The sequence below is a fragment of the Carcharodon carcharias genome, chromosome 9, assembly GCF_017639515.1.
Source record: "Carcharodon carcharias isolate sCarCar2 chromosome 9, sCarCar2.pri, whole genome shotgun sequence".
Classification (NCBI taxonomy): domain Eukaryota; kingdom Metazoa; phylum Chordata; class Chondrichthyes; order Lamniformes; family Lamnidae; genus Carcharodon; species Carcharodon carcharias.
The window spans coordinates 96,335,980-96,363,890 of record NC_054475.1 but is presented as its reverse complement, the minus strand read 5'-3'; the positions used below and the strand labels follow the sequence as shown (position 1 = coordinate 96,363,890).

Genomic DNA, 27,911 nt, shown 5'->3' with positions numbered 1-27,911 from the left:
ATCCCATAAATGAATTTTAAAAAACTAACCTTCTGGCCATTCAGAGCAATGTAGCAGGGTGCCAAGAATATATGTGAATCTGTAAGTGTATATGGACATGCCAGTACATACTATCAAGAGTTAATAGTTACACTATCAAGATATGCGGTTTGGCACCAGCTCAAGGAAATACATTTAATGCAGTTTTGTTCCTTGTTCTAAAGATCAATGATTGTGTCAGCCCTGCTAACCACTGGCTTACTGGGTTTTGGTATTATTCTGGTTGCTGGAAGGCTGGCCACTCAGCCTTCCTGTACCCATCAATATGATCTGGGCAGGTTTCCTCCTGACACAAAGGAGGGAACTTCGCAATTGATTTTATAGTAAACGTATACCTCAAAGTCATGCACAGCCAGTTCCTGTTTTGCTGAGCCTGCCATGCAGTGTAACTGGGGCAGAATTAGCACAAAGAAGATCGAGTTCCACTATAAGAAGAAATAAAGGCAGAAGTAGACCATATGGCCCCTCAAGCCTGACCCACCATTCAATATGATCATGGCTAATCTTGGGCTTTACTCCTCACTTTCCTACCCACTTTCCGGCTCCGATTGGCCAGTAGCTCAATCAGTCCCAGAAGGGTGTCAATGGCCTCTTCCAGGACTCAAGAAGACCAAGAATACCGCCAAAGCCTATGGATCCCCAGAGCAGGTAATTCCGGGCTCTTGGGCAAGTTAGGGAGAGGGGAGGGGTGGGGTGGATTTGAGGGAAGGAGTGTGAAGGAAGGAAAGGGGTGCTGCCCCACAATCCGAAAAGGGCAGCCCCCGAAGAGCGACCCTCCACTTCCATACTGTACTTTAAACAGGCTAAGTGAAAAAAATTGGGCTGCCCACTCCCACCCACTGCCAATGTCAAATGTTTTATGGCATGGGCAGCGTATTCTCAGGATCAATTGGCTTGACAACAAGCCTAATTGATCCTTGATTATTCATTTAAATATAGTGGGTGGGCTGCCAGTTTTGGTGCCTGCCCATCCCCTGTATTATGGGGGAACGCTCAGGAATGGGCAGGAAAGTGGCAGGGCACGCACCCGCCCTATTTTACGTGTCCTTCCTGTGGGAAACGTGTCTGCCAGGGGCACATAAAATTCAGCCCATGGTATCTGAATGCATGCAGCATTCATAACAAAATGGATGAATTGTGAGCACAGATAGAATTAAATATGTATGACCTGATAGCAATCACAGAGACATGCTTGCAGGGTGACCAAGGCTGGGACATAAATATTGAAGGGTATTTGGCATTTTGAAAAGGTAGGAAGCTAGGAAAAGGTGATGGGATGGCTCTGTGAATTAAGGATGACATGAGTGCAGTAGAGAGAGATGACCTTAGCTCAAAAGAGCAAGATGTAGAATCAGTTTGGGTAGATATAAGAAATGGGAAAGGTAAGAGGTCACTTGTGGGAGTAGTTTATTAACCCCCTAACAGTAGCTGCACTGTAGGACAGAGCATACAAGAAGAAATAAATACAGTGTGTATGGAAGATATCACTATAATCATGGGTGACTTTAATCTATGTGTCGATTGGGTGAATCAGATTGGCAAAAGTAGCCTGGAAATGAATTCATAAGAATATATTCAGGACAATTTCTTAGAGCAGTAAGTTCTAGGCTAGAGCCAACCAGAGACCGGCCTATTCTAGACCTGGTAATGAACAATGAGACAGGATTAAACAATAACCCCATGGTAAAGAAGTCTATAGGTGGCAGCAATCATAACATAATAGAATTTTACGTTTAATTTGAAGGGGAAATGTGTGGGTCGAAGACTTGTATTTTAAAACTGAATAATGGTAATTATAAGGATATGAAGGCAGAGCTAGTGAACGGGAAGCTAGATTAAAAGGTAGGACAGTAGAGGTGCAGTGGCAGAGCTTTAAGGAGACATTGAATAACTCTCAGCAAAGATTTATCCCAGTAAGAAAGAAAGACTCTTTGAGAAGGATGCATCAACTGTGGCAAAAGGAGGAAGTTAAATGTTAGTATCAAATTGGAAGAAACACTGAACAAATTTCCAAAGATTAGCGATAGGTCAGGAGATTGCTCAAATCTTAAGAACCAGCAAAGAATGGCTAAAAAGGAGAGGGAGAATATAGAGTATGAGAGAAGGCTAGCTAGTAATACAAAAACAGATAGTAAGAGTTTCTAAGAATATTTAAATAGGAAAAGAGTAACTACAGCTAGTGTTGGTCCTCTAGAGAGAGAGTCTGGGGAATTACTTATGGAAAACAAGGAAACGGCAGAGGCGTTAAACAGGTATTTTCCGTCTTCACTGTAGAAGACTTAGAAAACTTCCCAAAGGTACTAGAAAATCAAGAGGCGAAAGGTTGGGTGAATCAAAACAATCACCATCACCAGGGAAAAGGTGCTGGGAAAACTATTAGACCTAAAGGCTGACAAATCCCCAGGACCAGCTGGCCTGCATCCTAGGATCTTAAAAGAAATGGCTGCAGGGACAGTAGATGTTTTGGTTATAATCTTAAAAATTCCTTTGTTTCTGGAAAGGTCCCAAGACATCATTGGAGCACTGACAATACCCTGCTTAGCAGTGGCAGGAAGCCAATTTAGGTCGTTGAGTTGGCAATTAAGCTGTATTTTCCTTTGACATTCCAATTTTCCTGGAGCTGACCAAGATCCTAGCAGTATGCAGGATTCCCCAGCTCCCAGGAGGTGAGTGCACAGCAGGAGAACCCAGCAACTTGAGCTTTACATGAGATTGGCGAATTATCTCGAGAAAACACAAAGCTTGTTTACAAGGGTTGGCAGAGGCCTGCCGTTGCACAAGACTTTCATGTAGCCTGCTGCCACTGAACATGCTGAGGCTTAAGAGAATCATTCCGGTCCCTTCTTCCTCACCTCCCTCTGATACCCTTGCTCCTTCTTTGCCTCAGTCATTGTAACTGTACTCCCATGGTGAGGGCTGCTGGTCACCCGCACATGCTGACTTCTGAATGGCCCTTCCACCATCCTAACTGGATGCCGAATGCAGGGGTGGCCTGTCAGATCCACCCCTTAAGATTGTGTTGGAAGTCGCTCAGCTGACGCGAGTGGGGTCAGGACTTGGAAATGGTTCTGATGCAGAAAAAGTTAAGTGAATCAAGAGATCTAGGGAGAAAGTGGCGTTGATGTAGATGTTCAGCCATTATCTTAATCAGTGCTGGAGCATACTCGAGAGACCATGTGTTACTCCTGTTCTTCTTGCTTGTTTATAGGAACATAGGACCTAGAAGTAGGCCATTCAGCCCTTCAAGCCTGCTCCACCATTCTATAAGATCATGGCTGATCTAGCTGTGGTCTCAACTCCACCTTCCTGACTGCCCCCCATAATCCTTGATTCCCTTGTTTATCAAGAATCTGTCTAACTCTGCTTTGAATAAATTCAATGACCAAGCCTCCACTGCTTTCTGTGGAAGAGAATTCCACAGACTAACGACCCTTAGAGAGATTTTTTTTTTCCTCATCTCTATCTTAAAAGTGAGACCTCTTATTCTTAAACTGTGTCCCCAGTTCTAGTTTCCCCCACAAGAAGAAACATCCTCCCAGTTTCCACCCTATCAAGTCCCCTCAGGATCTTATATGTTTCAATAAGATCATCTCTCATTCTTCTGAATTCCAATGGGTGTAGGCCCGACCTGTTCAACCTTTTATAAGATAAGCCTTTCGTCCTAGGAATGAGTCAAGAGAACCATCTCTGAACTGCTTCTAACACAATTATAACCCTTATCAAATAAGGAGACCAAAACTGTACACAGTCGTCTCATCAAGGCCCTGCACAGCTGCAGTAAAGCTTCACAACTTTTATATTCCAACCCTTTTGCAATAAAGACCAACATTCCATTTACTTCCCTAATCACTTGCTGTACCTATATACTAAATTTTTGTGATCCATGTACCAGGACACAGATCTCTGTACTGCCGAGACATGCTTGTAGAGTGACCATTGAAGGGTACTTGGCATTTTGAAAAGATAGAATACTGGCACACCTCAGCAACAGACTTTTTTTTGCACCAATAGAGGGAAAGAACAGAGGCAGGCAGGTACAAATGGGGGGTAACCGATTAAAGTGAGTTTAAGGTAAATTAAGGCCAATTATCAAGGGCTAACTATTGCAATTTTCCAGTCAACCTGTGGCCCCCACCCACTCACCCTTCCCCAACGTCAGGAACAGGGCAGCTGGCAAGAGGTGGCCTCTGGGTGGCAGACTGTGGGAGGGAGACAGGCTTAGCACTCAAGGAAAGTCAAGACCCTCCCTGCCTACCTGGTGGCAGCTGCAGCTACAGGCCACTCTGTGTAGGGTTTCCCCCTCTACAATAGTGGCCTGGAAGCTGCGACCAATTTTTAATTCAAATTTTTAAAAGTGCTCAGAGGCAACTCAAGTTGGAGGCATCTTCTCTTTTCCTTACCTGCAACAGTAAGCTCCAGCTCCAAGTATCCACCCGCCGTCCTTAATTGTACATGCACACACTCTCTGGCCCCTAATTGGCCAATTCAGGTAAAATCACTGTCAGGTGACTGCTCCTGATGCAGTGCAGGATCAGACTCTCCATTCGACCCCGACCCAAAATCCTGCCCTTGCTGTGTAAAGAATGGTGCAGTTAAAGTTAAGGAGAAAGCGGTTTTGGCAGTGGTGGATTTACAGTTAGTGAGGCCCTGCGCTCAGCTTCATTTTTGAGGTCCCCCACCCACCCCAGAACTCAAAAGGCAAAGCCAAGAAAAAGCACAAATTGATCTGTGCTTCTTCACTTGTAAAAACATGCCTGTACTAATAATTGCCTTGTTGAAATTTAAGCTTAACACTTGTCTGAATGGTGGTAAAGATGGTAAATATTGCGACGCAAAGCAAACAAACATGGAACTTGCTGATGAGAAAAACCAAAAACTAAGGACAAATTATACGTAGAGAGAGTCTGCAGGTAGAAGAGGAAAGCTGACTAGATCCCCACTCAAACACCCATATGCGAGTCTGTTGGTATAATTTTGTTGAGATGGAGACAGCAGACTGGGGCCCTGCTCCGGTACCAACAGTTTACTGAGATCTCATCACTCATTGGAAAATACGATAAGAGTCCCTCAGTGGAAGAGCATGAGCTGCTGTTGTGGTTTCAGGCTGGCCAGTGTTATAAACATTTAAAATAAAATCAAATTAATACTCGGCTCGAGCTCAATGCTTCAACTTCTGACCAAACCTGCTGAGGCTTTACTGAAATTCCTCTCCCATCAAAGCTTCCTGGTTATTAAGAGTGAATGGGAATGTGTGGAGTCAGGCTCTGGGACTACCCAGCATATTCCCTCTAACATCTGACCACAGTCTGCTTTCTAATCCAGTTTTTGGTGCCTCTCTGCACTGATGTCTGGAGTGAGAACCAAGAGATGATTCTGAAGATATGACTATGAAGCCAGCTGATGGGACATAGCCCAGAGCAGCCAGGCGAATCTGTCCTTATTTATTGCCTGTCATTGAGTCTAACCTGGTATTATTGAGGTAAGAAGCTAGCCGTAAGTGTGGGTGTGGACTACAATTCCTCCTGTCCCAGCATAGAGGGCTGGTATTTTTAAAACCACCGCAGAGCCATTCCAAAACTTGCAATTATATAGCACCTTTCACGACCACCAGAAGTCCTAAAGCTGTACAGCCAATGAAGTACTTTTGAAGTGGGAATGTGGGAAATGCCACAGCCAGTTTGCACTCAGTAACCTCTCACAAGCAATGTGATAGTGGCCAAAGTCTGTTTTGTGTAATGTTGATTGAGGGATAAACATTGGCCCGGACATCAAGGGTAACTCACCAGGTCTTCTTCAAAATAGCCTCATGGGATCTTTTACATCCAAGGGTGGCATCTCTGACAGCTCAGCACTTCCCTGGAGTGTCTGCACGGATGGGAATGGGACTTGAATCCACAACCATCTGATCCAGAGGCCAGATTGCTAGCACCGGAGCCACCGTTGACACCTTTAACCTGCAGCCCTGGCTATTCATTCAAACACCAGCGACTGAGCTCCCTACTTGCATTGGCGACCATGGGCTGAGGGGAGCTGATAGACTTCACTATTGTTGGGTAAAGTGACTTGGCTCACCGTGTGCCCCTAGCGGTTTGTTAGCAAGTGGCACACCTTGTATCAAAGAGAGCGTATGTGGGACTTATCAAAGGGGGAAAAATATAATTGTTACAGCAACCTGCTTGGAAAAGGAGCAATTCCTAGCTATCTCCTTTCAAACTTATTTTGTAAGCATCGCTTACCTAGTGGAATAGCAGAGTCTACTATTTATTTTGTGAAGATTTGACAGAGACTGAGATAGACCTGCTTTGCAAAATGATCATTGGTAGTAAAGTAAATGCATCTGGAAGGCGTTTTCTTCAGGTATGTCTTTGTAGCTGATCAGAGGCAGAGATGTTGCCAAGACCCCCCCAGATGCCTGTCATGCATGGGACTTGGTCACAAAAATAACTCATTTACTAGATGCTTTCCTTTCCTACTTTTCAACTGCAGCATCAGCTCACCCAGTTTGAATGTTTTGAAACACATTCATTTTGGGGCTCCCCTGTTGTTTGGGGGTCCTGTGCCACGGCACGGTGTGTTTCATTGTAAATCCACCCTGGGCCTGGTTGTTTTCACTAGTTTTATGCCCAGATGCCAGCACATTCGACTGAACCAGTGCCAAAAGATCAAGGAATTTTAAATGTAATTGTATTACAGAAAAACCACTTACATTCATAACATTTATAACAACACTGTGGATGTACCAACACCACATGGACTGCAGTGGTTCAAGAAGGCAGCTCATCAGCATCACCTTCTCAAGGCAACTGGGTTGGGCAAGCAGGCTTCTCATAAATGAATATTAAAAAAAATCATGCTTTCCATGATCTTTCTACGCTGATTCAAGATTCAGTGTGTGCACATTAGACACTGCCCAAAAAACTGGTCACAACTCCCAGATCAAAATTGCAAGAATCTGCTGGTTGTGCTAATTAGGAAAGGCTCTTGAAATTGTGCTCATTTTTTTAGGCACACATGCACTAGTAGGCACCTTTTCAAATCTCTTATAAAATATTTAATGCACTAAGAAACTAGTGAATACCAATGAAGTTTTAATGGTTCAGTATTTTTCTAAGTCATCTCTTTCTCAGGAGTAGATCTGAACTGAGAGATTTAATAACACTGCAAGTTACTGATCTTAAATATATCAAGGAATACTTTCTAATGGAAAGAGAAAAAAAATATTATTTTCTATTTCGCTCCCCAATTGTCCTCGTTCGTGAAATATTTTATGCCTGTGATGATGTGAGTGAATTTCACAAAAGGAGGGACTTTACCCCTAAGATCACAAGGATAGTTGTTTTTAATAATTGTTCCATCGACACAATAGCAGCACACTTCAATTGTCTCAAAAATAGAGGGAAGGAGGTAGTCACAAATTTTGCACTTTTGTTAGAGAAGGTCTAGATTTCTGAATCACCCAAGTGGAATTTGGGATTAAAAAAATGGCAAGAAAAATATAAACTTTTAAAAATGACAAGTGAGAGAAGTCAAATGTAGCAACCTTTGGGTGGGGAGTTGATGCATTTTTTTAAGACCAAGGACTGAATAGTAGCAGGGGTTGGGATGGGGGTGGACCGTAGGTCCCCCTTCGGAAACCACATCAACATGAAGCCAACTGATAACACATCGAACAGCCCTGCAGCTATAAAGCGCTATGGGGCTCATTAACCAGGGCTGAGTTGGTCTTCTGCCCCTCGTTGGACGGAAGTCCTGCCCTCTGGAGCCGCTGGCCAGTTGGATTGGCCAGCAGCTCCATCAGTCCTGGCAGTGCCAGGAAGGTGCCTAATTAGCACAACCAGCAGAATCTTGCAATTTTGATCTGGGAGTCGTGACCAGTTTTGTGGGCAGTGTCTAATGTGGACACACTGAATCTTGAATCAGTGTAGAAAGATCATGGAAAGCCTGAAATTTTAAAAAATATTAATTTATGAGAAGCCTGCCTGCCCATCCCTAGTTGCCTTGAGAAGGTGATGGTGATGAGCTGCCTTCTTGAACCGTTGCAGTCCATGTGGTGTAGGTACATTGATAACATGTTATCAATGTTAATGTAAATGGTTTTTCTGTAATACAATTACATTTAAAATTCCTTGATCTTTTGGCACTGGTTCAGTCGAATGTGCTGGCATCTGGACATAAAACTAGTGAAAACAACCAGGCCTAGGGTGGATTTACAACGAAACACACCGTGCCGTGGCACAGGACCCCCAAACGATAGGGGAGCCCCAAAATGAATGTGTTTCAAAACATTCAAACTATGTGTGAGCTGATGCTGCAGTTGAAAAGTAGGAAAGGAAAGCGTCTAGTAAATGAATTGCAGTTGCTGGGACTGCAGGTGAGGAGTGGAACTCATGTCCTAGGATCCCTGGAGAAGATAAGTCTGGGGTCTTGGGCCAGAAGTGTTTGGGAGCATTAGGGACAGGGGCAGTGTGTGGGGGAGGGGGGAGAGAGAGAAAAGAGGGTGGTTTAAGAGAGGGAATGGGTAGGAATGAAGTGTTGGGGGGGCGGGGGGGGGGAGTTCAGTCCAGAGATCGCCAAAGGGCAGTCCCCAAAGTGCGACCCCCCCTTCCTTCCCACCATTTAACCATTTCAGGTTAACGATTGGGCTTCCTGCTCCCACCCTACTGCTCACACCAAACATATTATGGCATGGGCAATGTATTATTAGAGGTAATTGGCTTGATAACAAGCCTAATTGACCACTAATTGGTCATTTTAACATGACGGTGTCCACCCACCTCCTGTGTTATGGGGATGAGCTCTGGGGTTGAAGGAAAGGTGGAGGGATGGTTGCCCACCCCATTTTACATGCCTCCCACAGGAAACACACCCACTGGGGCATGTAAAATTCAGCCCCAAAGCTCCTGTTATACACAGACCCCTTTAAAAAATGTTCACTTTATCTGCTGCTCTAAAAAGCTGGTGTTAAATTTTGGACTGATTTGCCTGAGCCCATCACAATTGGAACACTTTGGATTCAGTTGACCTATTAACATTTGGGATCAATTCAGACTTTGGATGTCTTTACAGGGAACATCAGGGGGAGGTACCATGGGAAAGGGTTGTAGGTGAAGATAGAAGGGGCCAGAGTGCCACAGTGGGAACGATCCCCTCATGATGCTGAAAAAAGGGATGGGATGATGTGCTTGGTGTTGGATTTGTGCTGAAAGTGGTAAAAAATGGTGGAGGATGACACATTGAATGTGGAGACTAGGGGCCAATTGAGGACAAGGGGAACAATCTAATAGGTAGAAATATGGGAAATACCTGCAGCTCCCAAATTGAGTTGTTTTAAAGAGAAATACTTTAAACCTCAATTACTGTTAAAACAAATGAAATATTCAGTTACATATTGTCAAAATCATTAATTTCAGTAGAGGAGGAAAGAAAATTGGGAGAAAAATCCCTCATCTACCTTAGAGATGAAAAATGGATAACAGATGTAGCAAATGGGTAACAATTAATTTGACATACACAGCAGTTTGTTTTATGGTAAATTAACACACTCTCCTGTGTATTTGATTTATGTGAATATTTACACACATATGTACAGCATGTACATACAAATGATTTCACCAGAATTTTACTTGAGAGTACAATATATTTGGGTGTAAAACCAAACATGTCCTTTCTCTTTAAAGTGACAGCAATAAGCCAGAGCTTTGGGAGTTAATCTTTCTGGGTTATGATGTCAACCCGAGCACACATTTATTCCCTTTGACACAAAATGATATTTTTTTCCATTATAGGCTACTTGCTCAGAGCTCACTTACAGACTGATATTTGAGGCCTGATTTTATGACAATTTATTTGCTTGCAATACAAAGGCAGTGTTCAAAGTGCAGGGCCAGCTGCCAATATAAAACAAAACATTGTATAATGAGGATTGCCACCCATCTAGCTTTGTTTTGGCCAGCCTGAGTTTGTAGTCTAGATATGTATATCTTGGTGAATCAAACATCAAATTCCATAGCACAATCATAAAGAGATTCTTTATATTTGTTTTTATTATTTTGCCAAAAACAGAAGAAATCTTCACTTTTTTTTAAAAAATGAAAGACTATTTTCCCCATTTCTCTGTTTCATCTTGCAGTATAAACATGCCATATAATTGTCACTGAAATGACAAACTTGTACCTATTTTAGGAAAATTGTTCCTTTTTTTTGTTTTATGTGCTCATTGATTTTAAAAACAAGTCACGATATGTAACTAAATCACTTTAGTGCAAACAACCCTGGATGAGAATTCACTAAGAGAGGACAATGTTTGTTTGTGAACAAAACGATAAAGATTATAGAAGTAATATACGGGCATTGCCACAAGAAAAACAGCAGACGGAAGTATTTTGTGATATTTCAGAGAATGAGAGCTGAAATTTGCCGAGTTAGGCCCAGTAAGATTCTGGTGACCTTTGCATTAGACCTGACCCAGAACTTACTTTGTCTCGCTAGCAGGGCAAGAATCTCCTGCAGCGTGCAGGCTTGTTCGTCCTTTTGGTCAGCAATGAAGGTGCATCTTTCAAGTGTGGTTCAACCTTGGGTTGCTAACTGCGAATAAATGTATTCCTGGAGATTTCATCACATGACTTTCCCCCATGCTCCAGTTATTCGCCAGCCAACACGTCCATCCTTATGACGCACTGCCTTCCTATGCCAACTGGAAAACAAAAAGACGCATTTTCCAATTGGATGATGCTCAACTGTCAGCCAGACAGCCTTTTCCCATTTTCATTTTTATACCTGGTAAAGAGAATTCTTCAAAGAAAATGACCAGAAAAAATGATATTTGTTGAAGTCCCAAATGATTTTTCTCAGCATTGCACGTAGCAGTGTCCTGGAGATTGATCTTCAGGATTTGCCTGTAGTCTCCAGGGATTGGAGGGTTGGTAACTTGGGCCTAATAGCCTCACAGCAAACACATGTAAAAAAGCACATCTGCCATTAGGGCTCCTGCCAATCTGAATGAGTGATGCTGGGGAAGCCCAGGAACTATGGGACTGCGGAAACACTTTCAATCAAATCTACAGATGCCTTGAACCCACACTCACTTTTTCTTACCTCAGCTGAAGGACCCCCAAGATCAATAACCACCCCCCACCCCCCCAGGTCCTTACTGCCTATGTCAACATCCTGTGAACAATGCACTACACACAAAAAAAAACATACCCAGTGGCTCAGTGGCCTCCCTGCAACAACAATTTACTTATCTTTTTTTAAGGCCCTGATCCTACAAATTCTTGATGCATAAGACAACTAAGATATATAAAATTATTTAAAACCTGACTGCAAGCACTTGCAAATCTAATCTGCAATGTAACATCATCCAAAAGTATGAACAGTTTTTAAAGTTGAATTGAATAAAATTAAGAAAATAATGAAATAGGGAGCAGCCAATGTATGCTTCAGAAACTACTTAAGGCTCTATTACTGGGGAGCAGTTCAACTTGTAATAAACTCGCCAACTCTGGTGTCAAATCTTGAATAAACTTTACTGATGTTATAGACTGAAAATTACTGAGTGATGGGATCTTATGAAAATTTAGCATAGTTATACTAAATTATTTTCTCAGCTATTTTCACTGTGTTAATCAATTTAAAATAAACAGATATAATTTAGATTTCCAGGTGAACAAAGAGTAAGAGGGCAAATACTTGGTAGAATTTGAATTAATATTGTAATGTTAAATCACAGCAATTTGAGGTAGTGATAGAAATCTTGGTGTAATTTGAAAATCAGTCAGGAACATTTTGATAAGATGAAGCAAGTAATAGTCAAGGGAAAAGTATTTTTTTTTATATAGCACATACACTTTCAGTTCTGAAAATCCATGGCTGTACCTGTCCTGAGAATCCTATGATTGTACTTCAGTACTGTATATTTACATAGTCTTATATGGCAATTAGAACTTCTGTAAATTTCTAAAGGCTATGAAAGAAAAGTGCTTGACGTTTAGAAAGGCTGAAAGGCTAGATTGGCCGCCCACTCCACTTCCAAATCCTGCCTCAGCAAAAATAGCTTGGCGGAAGGATGGAGTGGTGGAATTGGCAAGTTGGCCTTATAAATTAACTTTTTTTTAGCCCAGGTATTATTTTGGTGAGTCTTTACTGTAACCAAGGCCAATGTATCTTGCCCGAGGTGTGATGCCCAGAACTGAAAAGAGAACTCAAAATGGAGACTAACCTGGGCTTTATACAACTGTAGCATAACTTTCAACTCTTTGTATTCCAGCCCCCTTGAGGTAAAGGCCAACATTCCATTAGCCTGTTTAATTATTTTGTACCTGTCCACCAGCTTATGTACTTTGTATCCCTGCTCTTCCAGAGCTCCGAGCTTGTTGCCATTTAGAAATACCCTAATCTATCTTTCTTATGCTCAAAATGAATGTTCCAGTATTTCCCCACATTGCCACTCACCCAACACCCTTACCTGCCCTACCCCTCACCCACCTTACCGCATTACCCACCCTACCTCCTTACCTTCTCTCCATAGTTTTTCAAAGAAGTTTTGGGAAATTTAAACTCTTTACTTACCAGAATGCAGCAGCACCTAGTGCCAGAAAAGGGGGCATGGTTTCTGCGCAGATTGTCTCTGCTGACCCTCCGAGGTTACCTGCACTAACTGAGTTCTACAGGATCACCCATCGGAAGCTGCACTGAAAAACTAGAGGAATGCAAGTGTGTATTTTTCTGTCTGGTCAGAGTTGGATATAGGAGGTTCCAACCATGAATGGAAGATTTGGGCCAATGCAGGGTGTTACAACCAGTGCCTGGAGAGGGTCCCCCAATTTGTTGAATTCCTGAATGGGATCCCAATTTTGTTAGGATCCCAGATGAGGAGGAATGAGCTGGCTCTCCTCCTCTATTCAACCTCTGGAGTTGGTTGTAACAAGGTTAATTTAAAAATCCCTTCCTAGTCCAAATGTATTTACTTTTTATAAGGAGCCAATTTAACTACACTTTGAGTTAAAGAAAGGGTAAGTTTATTAGTTACTAAAACCTGAGAAAAAAATAATAAAAATGCAGCACACATCAGAAATTAGAAGTTAAGAATCCAAATAAAAAAGTTAAAAAAAATACAAATCATTCCCTGGCTTGTCTGTGAGGTGTACATGGTGATACATTATGGGTGTTAAGTTGGGCAATTCCAGTAAAACGCACTGGCAGATTCTCAGTCAGTTGGAAACACTGGGTTCTGCAAGGTAGCTGAAAAGGGCGCCCTTTTCAGCTTTTGATTGTTGCTTCTGCTGAGCCTTTTCTTCAGCAAGAGACACACGCACGCACTAGCAGCCAACTTTTTAAAACCCATTTTTCTTGTGTATTCCCAGGAGGGGAAATATTCATGTCTTGCAGTCATCTCAAAACTATTTACACATTGAGATATAAATCAACAGGGACAACAGGAGATGGATTTTTGGATGACTGCTGGGATGTGCAAATCAGTCTTGTGTCTGCAATGACAGGAGATTAAAGTTCAGTCTTTTGCATCTTTTCTATCTCCCTTTCAAGTGTCTCTGTTTAAAAGTGGCCTTGACACCTTTTCAGATGCGACATTCCACGTCCTTTTAGGACCAGTCAGTTAACTGTGATCTACATAGGTATTTTCCCGAACGTGGTCACTGTACATTATCAACCACCTTTAGCTCTGTCTTTGCTTGTATTTCTTTAAAAACACACAGGTCTTCCTTAAAAAGTTCAATGTGGCTGTAATCTAATTTTCATGACTAGGGCAATAATACAACTTGGCAAAGAGCAGTGGAAAATTGACAGAATAAAACGTTTCCTCAATACAAGTAAAAAAGATTGAGAGGTACACAATTCAGATCTTCAGGGTATTCAAAGTTATTTAATGTTTTGACTATAAGCAGTTTATTTAAACTGAGTGCAGAGCAAAAGATAAATTCATAGGTTGAAATCAATTCTTTATTTCAGGATAATCAACGTTCCAACACCTAACTCTTTCTTAAAATGGGTCCAATCTCTTGGTCTTATCATTAATATGAAATTGGTAAGCCTTAACAAGAAAACGAACTCGAGGCCAAACATACGAACAAGGAGCAGGATAGGCCAACCAACCTCTTGAGCTTGCTCCACCATTTAATAACATAATGGCTGATCTGATAATAACCTGAAATCTGCATCCCACCTACCCCGATAACCTATCACTCCCTTGTTTACCAAGAATCTATCCATCTCTGCCTTAAAAATATTCAAAGACTCTGCTTCCACCACCTTTTCAAGAAGAGTGTTCCAAAGACTCATGACCCTCAGAAAAAATTTCACTTCATCTTGGTTTTAAATGGGCGATCCCTTATTTTGAAACAGTGACACCTAGTTCTAGATTCTCCCACAAGAGGAAACATCCTCTCCACATCCACTCTGTCAAGACCCATCAGGATCTTGTGTTTCAGTCAAGTTGCCTCTTACTCAACTCTAGTGGATATAAGCCTAGTCTGTCCAACCTTTCATCTTAAGACAACCCACCCATTCTGGGTGGTCTGGTAAACCTTCTTTGAACTGCTTCCAACGCATTTACATCCTTCCTTCCTTAAATAAGGTGACCAATACTGCACACAGTACTCCAAATGTGGTCTCATGAGTGACCTGTGTAACTGACACATTACCTCCCTATTTTTGTATTCAATCCCCCTCGCAATAAATTATAACATTCTATTAGCTTTCCGGATTTTAAATTAGGTTGGGAATCAAAACTGTGGCTCCAAAGTGGGCAGCAATCACAGCCCTGTCCGCCCAGAAGATGAAGCCCTAGAAATATTAATTGAAGGCCCTCATTTAAGTTTCCTGATGTTGACTTCAGCTGAAGCTGGTGAGGGTGACCAGGAGGCCAGAGAGCAAGAGCAGTAAATTGTCCAGTTGCAGGTCTCTACTGGGGATTGAAGGTAACAGTTCCCAGAAAGGCAAGTGAGGAAGAGGATGAGTCTGGGCCGATTGCAGCTGGAGAAGGAAAGAGGAATGCCTAAAACAGAGGCGGTCCAGGCTTTCCTTCATGGACCAGGGGAAGCACTCATCCCTTCAGCCACAAGGAAACTCTTCTATTTCCCTGGGCCTCTTCTGACTTGATGCTGCTTAATTGCTGCCCATTTTTGATGGTGGATTGGTGATGGGCGTAATTCACACACCTCTGTTTTAAACTGGTGCAAGGATCCAAATGACATCAGACCCCCACTTGTCAATATTTAGAAGGCCCTGCTTGGAAGTAGTAGATGACCTCCAAAGTCCTGAAAATCCTGTGATGAAAATATCTGCAGATGAGAAACATTGCTCAAATAGAGTGACTTCCGCCTAGTCTAATTTTTAACCCCTTCGCCGCACTGCTGGGTGGAGATGGTTAAAATTGGCCCCAAAAAAATTTCCTTCCGCAGCACTGTAGATACTGCATAACTTAAGTACTGAATCTTATTTTCTAGGACTGGCTGAACATTTAAGAAATAAATATTGGTCTGTTTATAGCTTGGAGATACTCTTAACATTTTGGAAATTTGGAGTATGACAACCTATAATACTACAGGGAGCCTGAACACCTCCAACATCAACTGCAAGATTCTGTAAATATTGTTCAGTGTTGTCAGGCACCACTTAGCCTTCACAAATGTAATGCAAAAGTTATAAAATAAATTGCAATGTTTTGATATTTAGAAGCAGTTCTAGTTAATAAATGCTGAAAATATCAAAACAGTCATGAACTATTGTGCCTTTACCATTGTTGCCCATGGTTTTTATGTCACCAGCTGAACACTTGTTAATTCTCCAACTGCTAATTTATTTGATTGATAGCATTGAAGTGAAAGTGTGTTCAAAAAGAGATACTAGAGCCAAGAATGTAGTAATTTACAACTAAGACATGAACTTTGGATGCAATCATTTTATTTTTGTCCATCCCAAAATGATTACACAATCCAAAACCTCATCCAACTTGTGTATTCAATCAAGTGCAAAGATTAGAACTGGAGCTCTGATGATTCCAATGGGAATTTTTCATACATGAGCCTAAGCAATGTCAGTTTGATAGGATGGGACTTGGGGCGGGGTTGGGGGGGGGGTGGGGTGGCTGCAAAAGACCACACAACACAAAGTACCATGCAGGCTGCCCCCAAGTTATCCCCTTCAAGGTAACGAGAATATTTAGTGCAAAAATAAAGGTCCGGCACTTTCAGATGAACAGGTTGTACACAATGAAAGGATTTAAAGAGGACATTGGCTGGTTGGGGAGGGAGGAGGGTGATGGGGAGGTGTGTGCATCACAGCCAAGCTCAACCACATTCTCACATACATGCACATTCAGCAGTTGTCACCAGAAAATAACCCAGATACAAGACTGATTTATGCCTGTCCAACCCAGGACTAAGTATTTTGCTCCTGTTCTGCCATTCTTGCTGCAATCAGTGCACACCAAGAACAGAACACAAGACTTTCCTAGTTTGTAGGCTCAACAATTCAATCAATAAACTTGCTGAACCACCAAAGCAGCTTAAGTTGCATCTTACATCTATTCCAACCAGGGTGTGACAGTTGGAAAAATCAGAATCAACTTGCTGACAGAGATTGAGTAGCTTTGGACTGGTACATTTCTGCCAAGAGATAAAGATTTCAAAGGAAATAGTTACTAGAATGGAGTGAACTGTTTTATGCAAATGCAGGGTTGATTTTGATAACAATTCTTTGGTTTATTACTTCCCATACAATTTTCCATTTTGCAAGCTAGGTAGTTTAATCCTCAAAAGTTGCTTTATGGAAGATTTGAAGGTTGTAAAATCATTAGGGTTCCCCTTCTAATCCTTATTCTTGACTTGATTTCACAAAAGCAGAAGGGAACAAACACGGAATTTGGCTACTGAGACTCAGATCCTGTGCTTTACTTTACCTTCAGCCTTCCTCATATTGCAGGGAGATTGTTTTAGTGTCCTCACAAAGGCCCAGGCACTTCCATATTAGATTTATGAAATGCCCTAATTTACTTGGGCTGCACTTGGTTGTTGACAGCTGAAAGCCTTTAGCAAGGCTCAAATTTTAATCTAATTCACCCAGCCAAACTTGAATGAGGCTTAAAATTGGGCAGAGTATAAACCAGGCATTCAACCTGACCTGCCCTCTCTCACTGGGCAGGTTAAAACCAAATAATTTCATGAAAAATGTAATTACAAAAATGTAATTTCTGAAGCTCTGATCTGTCCAAAGCATCATTCCCAGAATTTTAATCAGGGGTTAACGTTTCAGACAATAATTCATATATATTTATACTTCTGCCCATTTCACACTATCCTCCATTATAAATTCTTAAAAATCAGCTCAATGACTCATCTCTATTCTTTTTAATTTAAAATTACGGTCCAATTTTCTCCCCCCTACCTTTTCACAAAGCTGCTGTTTTATGCTGGAGTAGAACTTCATGGTCACTGGCAGCTCTCCAGTAGATCTCACAGGTTCTCATTCCGCAAATGTAAATCTGGACACAGTCAGCAAGCTATTCCACACATGGAGCATCACCACACAACCTTCTTGTCCCTATCCAATGGCCACACAAGCATCTACTGAACGGTGGTCACTGGATAGTTCTCAGGAGCAGGAAAGCTAGAGTTTTCTTTTCCTTCCTAAACACAGGGACTGAGAACCACTGTAGCAGCCCAATTAGTGAGATCAGCGTTGGCCAGAGATCAACAAAGTCTACGCTTGAATTTCTATTTCTGGAACAAGAAATGTAATTTCCATTGGACAACCTTATAACAGTAATTTGTATTTATAGTGATTTTAACACCGTTAAATGTCCATGGCACTTCGCAGGAGTGTTACGAAGCACAACTTGACACTGAGGCACATGAGGTATTATGGCAAATAACCAAAGGCAAACAGGTAGGTTTTAAGGCATAACCTAGAGGAAAGAAAGGTAGAAGGCCAAGAGGTTTAAGGAGGAAATTTGGGGGCTTAGGGCAACTAAAGGCACTTACACCAAATGGTGGAGGGATTAAAATTGGGGATGCTCAACAAGGTCAGAATTGGAGGAATCAGTGACTAGGGAATGGAATGAAGACAATGGTTTCAACAACAACAATTTGCAAATCTATAGTGCTTTTAACATCGTAAAATGTCCCAATGCACATCACAGGTGTGTAACTAGGCAAAAATGGACAACATGTCAAAGGAGAAGGTATTAGGATAGATCACTAAAAGACTGGTCAAAGCAATGAGTTTTGAAGAAAGCCCTAAATAAAAACAGGTGGAGGGGTTTAGGGAAGGAATTTCAGAGTTCAGGGCCTAAACAGCTGATGGCATGGCAGCCATTGTTGGAGCAATGGAAGTAGAATTTCAAAGGAATGCAAGGTGCTTAGAAGGTTGTGAAGGTGGAGAAGGTTAGGGACGGAATCAGGGAGGGATTTGACCGAGGATGTGAAATTTAAAAATGGAGATTTTGGTGAACCAGAAGCTAATGTAGGTCAGCAAGTACAAAAAGTCATAGGTGAACAGGACCTGGTGCTTGTTAGGACATGGACAGTAGAAATTGGGATAAGCTCAAGTTTAGAGAGGGTGGAATTACCAGTTCCGGAGGTTACAAAAGAACGGATGAGCGTCCCAGAAATTGAGGCTGGAGTGGAGATGGAGAATGTTATTTAGGTGAAAGTTGGCGATCTTTGTGATGAGGAGGATAGTTTAGATCAGGGTCAAATAGGATGCTGAGATTGTGAACAATTTGGTTTGGAATGAGACAGTGGCCAATTAGGATGGAATCAATAGCAAGGAAATGCAACTTATGGTGGGAGCAGAAGACTCTGGGCGGAATCGTCCCAGATTTGCACACCAGACGGGAAAAAGACGTTTTATCTGCCGGCCACAGTGATGGTTTTTCATGCCATATTGTCCCATTCCCAGCAAATCCGCTTCATTAACAATGCATTCCAGGGAAACATGCTGGATGGTAGGTGGGGCAGCCTTGGATTCATCCATCCAGCTGTCACCTCAGGTCTTCAGTAATCCAGGTGCCACATTTAAAGGGCGCCCCTGCATTGAGCTAGCACTCTCCCCAGCATCGGAAGCTGCTGGAAAGTCATAGCTGCCAAAGGAAGAAAACATGCTGCTCCCATATTTAGCGACGCCTCCCTCGGGCGTCTACTGGACGTTGGAGGCCCGCTGTCATCTACCTCCACTCTGAGGGAAGACCAGCAAGCAAGGTCACCAACCCAGCATGGGAAGCGGTAGCAGCAGTGGCCAGCGCCAACGCCCTGCAAAAGAAGACAGCCACCCAGTGTCAAAAGAAGATCAATGATCTCCTCTGTTTTGGCAGGGAAGTCACTCTCAACTCATGCATCATGCCCATCACACATCCACAGGGATCTCTCTCACTGCCAGTTGAAGGGACATCACCATTCACTCTCTTATACACATACACACACCTTTATCTGCCCCACCGATCGTGTCCTCATCTTGTCCATGGCAACACTCACCACCCATACAGGCCCGGCATCCTTATCAGCTGGCCTGGCAGGCATCCTGCTCTCATACTCTCCATCTGTTGTCATGCAGGACAAGCTGACACACAGCAAAGGAAGGGAGAGGCCTCAGACTGATGGAGGGGGGGGATGCCTGAAATCAAGGTCCTCATGGACTTGGAAAACAGAGCCATCCAGCTGGTTGGCAAGGTTCTGGACCATTCCTGTGCTGACGGTGAGGTCAGTGGTGCTCAGCCACGTGAGGATCCAGCAGTGCAACATCCATCAGACAACCATGCTGTGACTGACTTCCCCTGTTCCGCAGTCCCCTGCCATGCACTAATGATCTCTCCTTGCAATCACAGGCACATCTGGTAAGCAGCTGAGCAGGTCCACGAGCCATATCCTCAACTCAAGCCCTGAAGACAACTCGGAAGAAGAATCTGATGACAGCCTCATTGAAGATCTGTCACAACGCTCACCCACACCCTCCACCAGCACAGAGATACACCTCAATGGGATCTAGTTCTAGAGTAGCCTCGGGGTCACAATCTGGTGAGCACATCGCACTGCCTGATCCACAGCAGGTGTCCGGCACTTGAAGGACTGCTGGAGGCCAGGAATCTGCTGAGTCCTAGTCAAATGAAGAGCCTCTCGACTCGGCCATACCTCAGTTGCTGGAGCTGCAAAAGCAAGCTCGGGAACATCAGGAAGGGATGTCTGCTGCACTCCTCAGATTTTGCAAGGCACAATGGAGCAGTCCATCTGCCTTCAGGCTGAGGTGACAGTGCATTGCGCACTGAGGTCAACACTGGTAGGATGGTAGCCACCATGGAGACTTTGGTCCAGGACATGAGTCCTGAATCCATCGTTGATACCATAGTTGGCCTCCAGTGTCAATATGAAAGGCGTGTGGAGCAGCTCGATTTCACTCCAGCTTCCCCTGCTCCTCAAGCCAGCCTGGAGCCCTCGGGCACTCACAGGGAGAAGGATCAAAAGGTGCACACCCCAGGGCCATCCACCCAGGTGACTCCGGGAGTGTCCGGCCCATCCAAATCTCCTTTTCCTGTGACCTCAGCAACTCCAGCTCCACAGGCTGAGGAAGGTGCCACTGCCACACAGCAGGACCCCAAAAGCAGGCCGGGGCCCTCCAGAGGACACCCATCAAGGTCACCATAGACAGGGCATAGCAGTTAACTGGCTGTCTCTACCTCCGCTGTGGATGTCCAGGGAGCACCGAGACGTAGCAGAGTTAGGAAAGTTATGATGTAACTCTTTCGAGTACAAACCCGTTTCCATCTGTTTCAGATGAAGTTACATTGTTTCATAGTTTGCCATTGTGAGATTTGAACTCTTGATCTTGGGGTTACAAACCCAGTACCACAACCACTTGGCTATTTAGGCCAAGCTAAAGAGTGATCAGTATTCATTCTGTAACTCTTTCGAGTACAAACACGTTTCCATCTGTTTTCAGATGAAGTTACATTGTTTCATAGTTTGCCGTTGTGAGATTTGATCTCTTGATCTTGGGGTTACAAACCCAGTACCATAACCACTTGGCTATTTAGGCCAAGCTGAAAGTTATGATGTAACTCTTTCGAGTACAAACCCGTTTCCATCTGTTTCAGATGAAGTTACATTGTTTCATAGTTTGCCATTGTGAGATTTGAACTCTTGATCTTAGGGTTATAAACGCAGTACCATAACCACTTGGCTATTTAGGCCAAGCCTGAAAGTTATGATGTAACTCTTTCGAGTACAAACCCGTTCCCATCTGTTTCAGATGAAGTCACATTGTTTCCCATTGTGAGATTTGAACTCTTGATCTTGGGGTTACAAACCCAGTACCATAACCACTTGGCTATTTAGGCCAAGCTTAAATGTAACTCTTTCGAGTACAAACCCGTTTCCATCTGTTTCAGATGAAGTTACATTGTTTCATAGTTTGCCATTGTGAGATTTGAACTCTTGATCTTAGGGTTATAAACGCAGTACCATAACCACTTGGCTATTTAGGCCAAGCCTGAAAGTTATGATGTAGTTGCACAGCCTGGACATGTGTGTTAATCTCTTGTACTTAACATTCACTGTTGTAAATAAATGCCCAAGCATGTCTCCTTGCCAATGGCTCCTTGTTTTGATGAGCAGTTTTTGTGTCACTCAGATGTGAAACATTGGTTGCTGCACAAGATAAAGGCAGGTGTTTCAGTCGAGGGGCTCTTCCCTATGCAATGTGTAACCTTCAGACCAAAGTGATAGTCCGACTTAACACTCACTGGACACATTACTGATGCCTGCACCTCAATGGTGCTTGTCATTACTGCCAGAATGTCGTGGGCAAGATTCAGAGTTCCATAATTCTCTGTGTGCTCTCAGCACCTTTGAGGTGGGGCTGGCCTCCCATTTCCTCAGCATCTGTGACTGGTAACACTGTGCTCCTGAAGGGGTCAGGTGCTGAAGGCTGACAAAGGATCAGATGCATTTAAAGTTTCATGACTGCGTTTCCATGTTATGACCCTAATATCAGAATGCAAGTGAGCTGCCCTCAGCTAGACAGGAGTCAGACATTCACAGAGACAATGTGAAGATCTATAGAGTGTCCTCACCGCATATCATCATCATCATCATCCTGAAATCTAGTGGCTATTAGGGCCTCAACTGTGTCTCCATGACATGAGCCTGAGCACTGAGGGTATGTGCGCTGCCATCAGCTACACAGGAGTCAAATGTTCCCAGGTGCACCTGTTCACCTTATTACCTTCAAGTACTGGGTACTTAACATTCATTAAACAGAACCTATTTGATGCTAACAGATTCCCCTGTATTCTTTAAATTAAACTGATATGCACAAAAAAATCATACAAAATGAAAATACATGTTATCGTATTATACAATCACTGACATAATCCAAAATTACTCTATTTAAAAAAAATTAATGAGGTTGTAACATGAAAATGTCCATGTTGTCACAATCCATTATAATACAATGCATCCTTCTTCGAGAATAATCTATAGTTTCTTTGTCATACAAAAAGAACTGCTTGTCCAATTAGGTAACTGGTGACTTAGGTCAACCCATTTAAATGTTGGAAATTTCCTTCCATTCCAACATCTCTTTTATATTTGAGGTCAATCCTCGACCTCTTCCGCAACACTATTTGCTAAATGGACATTGCTACATAGATAATAGTTCACTCTAGGACTTTCTTTGGGCACATTTTTCCCCTTGTCGCCCCTTATATAGGAGTTCCTTCAAAATACTTGATAAATATATAGCTGTATCTGTCACCTCTACCAGTGCAAGTGTCTCCGCAGCTAAGGTACTTTTAATATTCTATTTATCTTTGATTCCCAAGCTAATGGGCAACATTTATCTTTTCTTCCCACCTAAAAATATAATGAATCCTGCTGTACGCTATAACCATCAGGAAGGTTAGCATGTGCGACATCACTGAAAATAACTAATTTTACCCCTTATGGGTCATCCAGGTCTCAAAATCTGATCATACATTCCTCTGAATGTAATTTCTTCAATGTCTTATATGCTTTTAGCACTTCCTTAACAGTAGCATATTTCAGCATGGCACTCAATTCCAATACATCAAAACATGCATTGTCTAGTTTGTGTGCATAACCAGTTTAATTGCCCAATTAAGCTTAATTGCTCTGCTTCTTCCTTAGTTGTAGAGTCTTCATTTTGAGGGTATCACACCCGATTTATCAAGATCCTATTAACATTCTTTAGGTAAGACTGTTGAGTCAAGGTTGAACCTAATATCCAACTTAGGGTTGGATATTAGGCTGAACATAACCAGTTTTTACTAGAACGGACCCAACTGAAAAATACCATTCCCCAGATGCATCATTAAACCTGTAAACACACTCATTTAACCTCCATAATTTCCCCTCGATATCTCCAGCTTCTTGGAGGCTTTAAGAATTCTTCCATTTGAAATTGCTCCCCTTGCAAGAAGGCTGCTTTGATGTCAATGGATTTACATTCCCATGAGTATGTCCCTAGAAGTGCTAGGAAAGTCCTTAAACCCACTTTTTCTGCTGTTGTTTGGGGGGGTGGGGGGGGGGTCTGCTCTAACTTCCTGGTTGCCCATGTGTTCCTCAAATCCCCAAGCTACCAGTCTGGCCTTAGCTTTAAAATGTCCCATCAGAAAGTACTTTCTCCATATATAGTCATCTATGGGACAATGCTGGTTGCACTTTGTCTGGCACCCAAGTGTAAATGCCAAACTCTCCAATTGTCAAGTTCTTTTTGTTTTGCTTCCTTTACTAATTTGCCATCTAACTTGTTAGTGGCCACTAGATCTTCTCTATTGTAGTGGCTCCTACTTCTTGTGTCACTCCTACCCTGTTCTGTGGTCCTTGCTCTAGTTAAACTATATCCCCTATTAGATATCTGTAGTAATTACAGTTTTGGGAAATGTACAGCTGTAACTTTAAGAATAGCCCTGTGTTGTAAGATCACATGATCTGTGTAAACCAATGTGTTAACAGTGCAGGGAACCTCTAGAAAGGAGCTCTTCTTTAGTTATGGAGTTTGATGCACACGTGTAGTTGCTGCTGCCATCTTGTAAATAAAGTTAAATGTGTCCACTAAGAAAAGTTGTCTGAAGATCAACTCTAAATTTCCTGTCCCTTTCTAGACAGTTACTACTTGATCTGTTTTATCCTACAAGTAGACTTTCTTTCACAAGTATTGATCTTTTCCTTGGGCTGTGATCACCTTTACACTACATTTCCTGGCTTTCCACATTTTCACACTCTTTTACCAATCCATAGATTTGATTTTCTGCCCCTTAACTTATACATTCAGCCATTTTTTTGTATTTCCCTGTGGCCTTTCCTGCCCTCATACTCCATTCATTAGCCACATACCACCCTAGGTCCAACTTTTGATAGTTGGTCTTTGTGACAAATTGTCCCATCCTGATCTTCACTGCTACTTGGTCTACTCAGTCAGCGCGGTATCTCCCAGTCTGTTGTTCGTACAGGCCTATGCAAATATATGCCAAAGTGCATGGTGCATCTTCAGTTTCCATCATTTGTACTTAATGTCAGCAAGTCACATGGAGTGTACTATAACAGTTTTATTACCATGTTGCAAGATTATCGTCCTGCTATCAGTGCCTAAAACTTCTCCTGGGCTTCTCCATTCTTTCTGCCCTTTTATAATGTGCCATGCCCCCAGGCTGAAAATGCATTCCGATGGCCTGATTTGATACCGCAAAATACTCCTGATTATTTTCCTGAAACCTCCATCTTAATAAGTGCTCTCCTCCCTGAATGCATAAGTATTCAAATATTCTGCAAAAATGGAACTCATGGTAGTCCCCTCCAAAGCTGGGGGATGGTCCCACGTTATTGAAAGTATCGTGTTCCAGCCATAAACTAATTGATAAGGACTGTAGCCCCCAACCATCTGGGGCATGTTTTTTGCATGCACTACCTGCGCTACAGAGTTGGCAATTTACAATTTAGTTGGTCTGCCAATATTTTTCAGAGCATTTCATCACAGTGTGATTTCTCTTGCATTCTGCTGCTGTACATATTGTTACAATATTCAAATTTTCACACATAATCCCGAATTCCTCATTGGCAAATTCTCCTTCATTGGCTGTTAAAAATTTAGCTGGCGCTCCCATGCCCATTCCTATTCATCTTTCCATTATTTTTAAATTGCTAATTACTTTTTTGTCTCTGCTAAAAATTACCATTGACAAACTAAATCTATTGCTATGTCTACAAAATGAAAAATATTTTTTCTCACACTTTGAGGTTCATGACTACGATTTTGTTAAAGTCTCTCGCCAATGAAAGACTTACTACTAGTTGTGATGGCATTCTTGCATACTTTTTATAAATACATTTTTTACTAATGTCCTTGACAAGTCTAGTGTATTCCTCATCCAGTACCCCTGCACCCTTTAACAGAATCTTCAACCTATAGCCAGAGGGATGTGCAAATTGTTGATGTAGTTTTGTAAAAATTTGCTTCTTCTCCCTTAAATCCTTATCCACAGCTGCCATTAATACCATTTTAACATTGTCTTTTTTTTTGATCATGGGATGTGGGTATCGCTGACTAGGTCTGCATTTATTGCCCATCCCTAACTGCCCTTGTTCAGATGGCATTTAAGAATCAACCACATGGTTTGGGTCTGGAGTCACATGTAGGCCAGACCACGCAAGGATGGCAGATTTCCTCCCCTAAAGGACATTAGTGAACCAGACGGGTTTTATGATAATCAGCAATGGTTTGATGGTCATCACCGGATTTTTAATTCCAGATTTTTATTGAATTCAAATTTCACCATCTGCCATGGTGGGATTCAATCCTAGGTCCCCAGAGCATTACCCTGGGTCTCTGGGTTACCAGTCCAGTGACAATAAAACTACACCACCACTTCCCCAGGAGGGACGATAGGTCTTAAAGGAATAATGTCCCGACACGGAATTGCAAATCTGCATACTTATCAAAGACAATGGCTCTATGTCTAACTTCATTTGGGTCTTTTTCATTGAAGGCTTACTTAACAGTAAATGTATTTCACTCAATACAACATCAGTGCCTCCCATCAATTCCTCCCAAGTAAAATATATACCAATGAGGAAGAAAGATGGTAAGAGGGGGAAAAAGCATCTATGGCTAAGCAAGGAAGTTAAAGATAACTTAAAGGCAAAAACTAAGGCATACCAAATTGCAAAGGTCAGTGGCAGGCTGGAAGATTGGGAAACTTTTAAAGATCAACAAAGGGTTACTAAAAAAAGAGCAAAGGTAAATTATGAAAGGAAACTAGCGCAAAATGTAAAAACTGATAGCAAAAGCTTCTACAAGGAAAGAGTAGCTAAAGTGAATGTTGGTCCCTTGGAGGACAAGACTGGGAAGTTAATAATGGGGATTGCAGAAATGGCAGAGACGCTCAATCAATATTTTGCCTCAGTTTTCACAGTGGAGGACACTAGTACCACCCCAATAGTAACAGGTAGTGCAGAGAACATAGAAAAGGAGGAACTTATAACAATCACCATCGCTAGAGAAAAAGTACTGAGCGAACTATTGGGATTAAAGGGTGACAAGTCCCCAGGACCTGATGGCCTACACCCCAGGGTCTTAAAGGAAGTGGCAGTGGAGATAGTGGATGCATTGGCTATAATATTCCCAAATTCCCTGGATTCAGGAAAGGTTCCAGTGGATTGGAAAAGTGCTAATATAACACCCTTATTCAAAAAAGCTGGGCGGTGGGGGGGGGGGGGGGGGCGGAAGGAGGAAGAAAGTAGGAAACTATAGACCAGTTAGTTTAACGTCTATCATTGGGAAATTGTTGGAATCCATTATTAAGGAAGTAGTAATGGGACTTTTGGAAAGTCAAAATGCAATCCATCAGAATCAGCATGGTTTTATGAAGAGTAAATCGTGTTTGACTAATTTGCTGGAGTTCTTTAAGGATGTGACAAGCAAAATGGATGATGGGAATCCTGTAGATGTAATATATCTGGACTTCCAGAAGGCCTTTGATAAGGTGCTGCATAAAAGATTAATACACAAGATAAGATCACATGGAGTTAGGGGTAATTATTAGCTTGATAGAGGATTGGCTAACCACCAGAAAGCAGAGAGTCGAATAAATGGGTCTTTTTCTTGATGGCAAGCTGTAATTAGTGGGGTGCCACAGGGTTCAGTCCTTGGGCCCCAAACTAATTAACTATTTACAATCTATATTAATGACTTGAATTCAGGGATAGAAGGTACTATAGCTAAATTTGCAGATGACACCAAAATAGGTGGGACAGTAAGTTGCAATGAAGAAATAAGAAATTTACAAATGGATACGGACAGGTTAGGTGAATGGGCCAAAATTTGGCAGATGGAGTTTAATGTCGGAAGAATAAAAAGGCGACTTATTATTTAAATGGAGATCAACTTCAGAATGCTTCGTGCAGGGGATCTGGGTGTCCTCGTGCATGAATTGCTGAAAGCTGGTATGCAAGTACAGAAGGTAATAAGGAAGGCAAATGGAATTTTGGCATTTATTGCTAAAGGAATAGATTATAAAAATAGGAAAGTGTTGCTGCAACTGTACAAGGCATTGGTGAGACCGCACCTGGAGTACTGTGCACAGTTTTGGTCCCCTTACTTGAGGAAGGATGTAGTTGCACTGGAGGCAGTTCGCTAGATTAATTCCAGAGATGCAGGGCTTGTCTTATGAGGAGAGATTGAGCAGTTTAGGCCTATACTCACTAGAGTTTAGAAAGATGAAAGGATATCTAATTGAGGTATATAAGATGCTAAAGGGGGTAGACAAAGTAGGCATGGAGTGGATGTTTCCCCTTCTGGCGCATTCTAGAATGAGAGGCCATAGTTTTAGGCTAAGGGGGGTAGATTTA

The 27,911-nt window shown here is 42.3% G+C and overlaps 1 protein-coding gene across 8 annotated transcripts in view; it reads right to left on the bottom strand.

Moving 5' to 3' along the window:
• bcorl1 (BCL6 corepressor-like 1) overlaps positions 1 to 27,911 on the bottom strand; it is a 301,883-nt gene that overhangs the window by 4,740 nt on the left and 269,232 nt on the right. For all 8 annotated transcript variants that reach the window (XM_041195890.1, XM_041195882.1, XM_041195881.1 and 5 more), the window contains one exon: positions 10,515 to 10,732. In XM_041195890.1, the coding sequence (XP_041051824.1) occupies positions 10,654 to 10,732 (79 nt within the window). In that variant the 3' untranslated portion in view covers positions 10,515 to 10,653. The remainder of the gene's footprint in view (positions 1 to 10,514; positions 10,733 to 27,911) is intronic.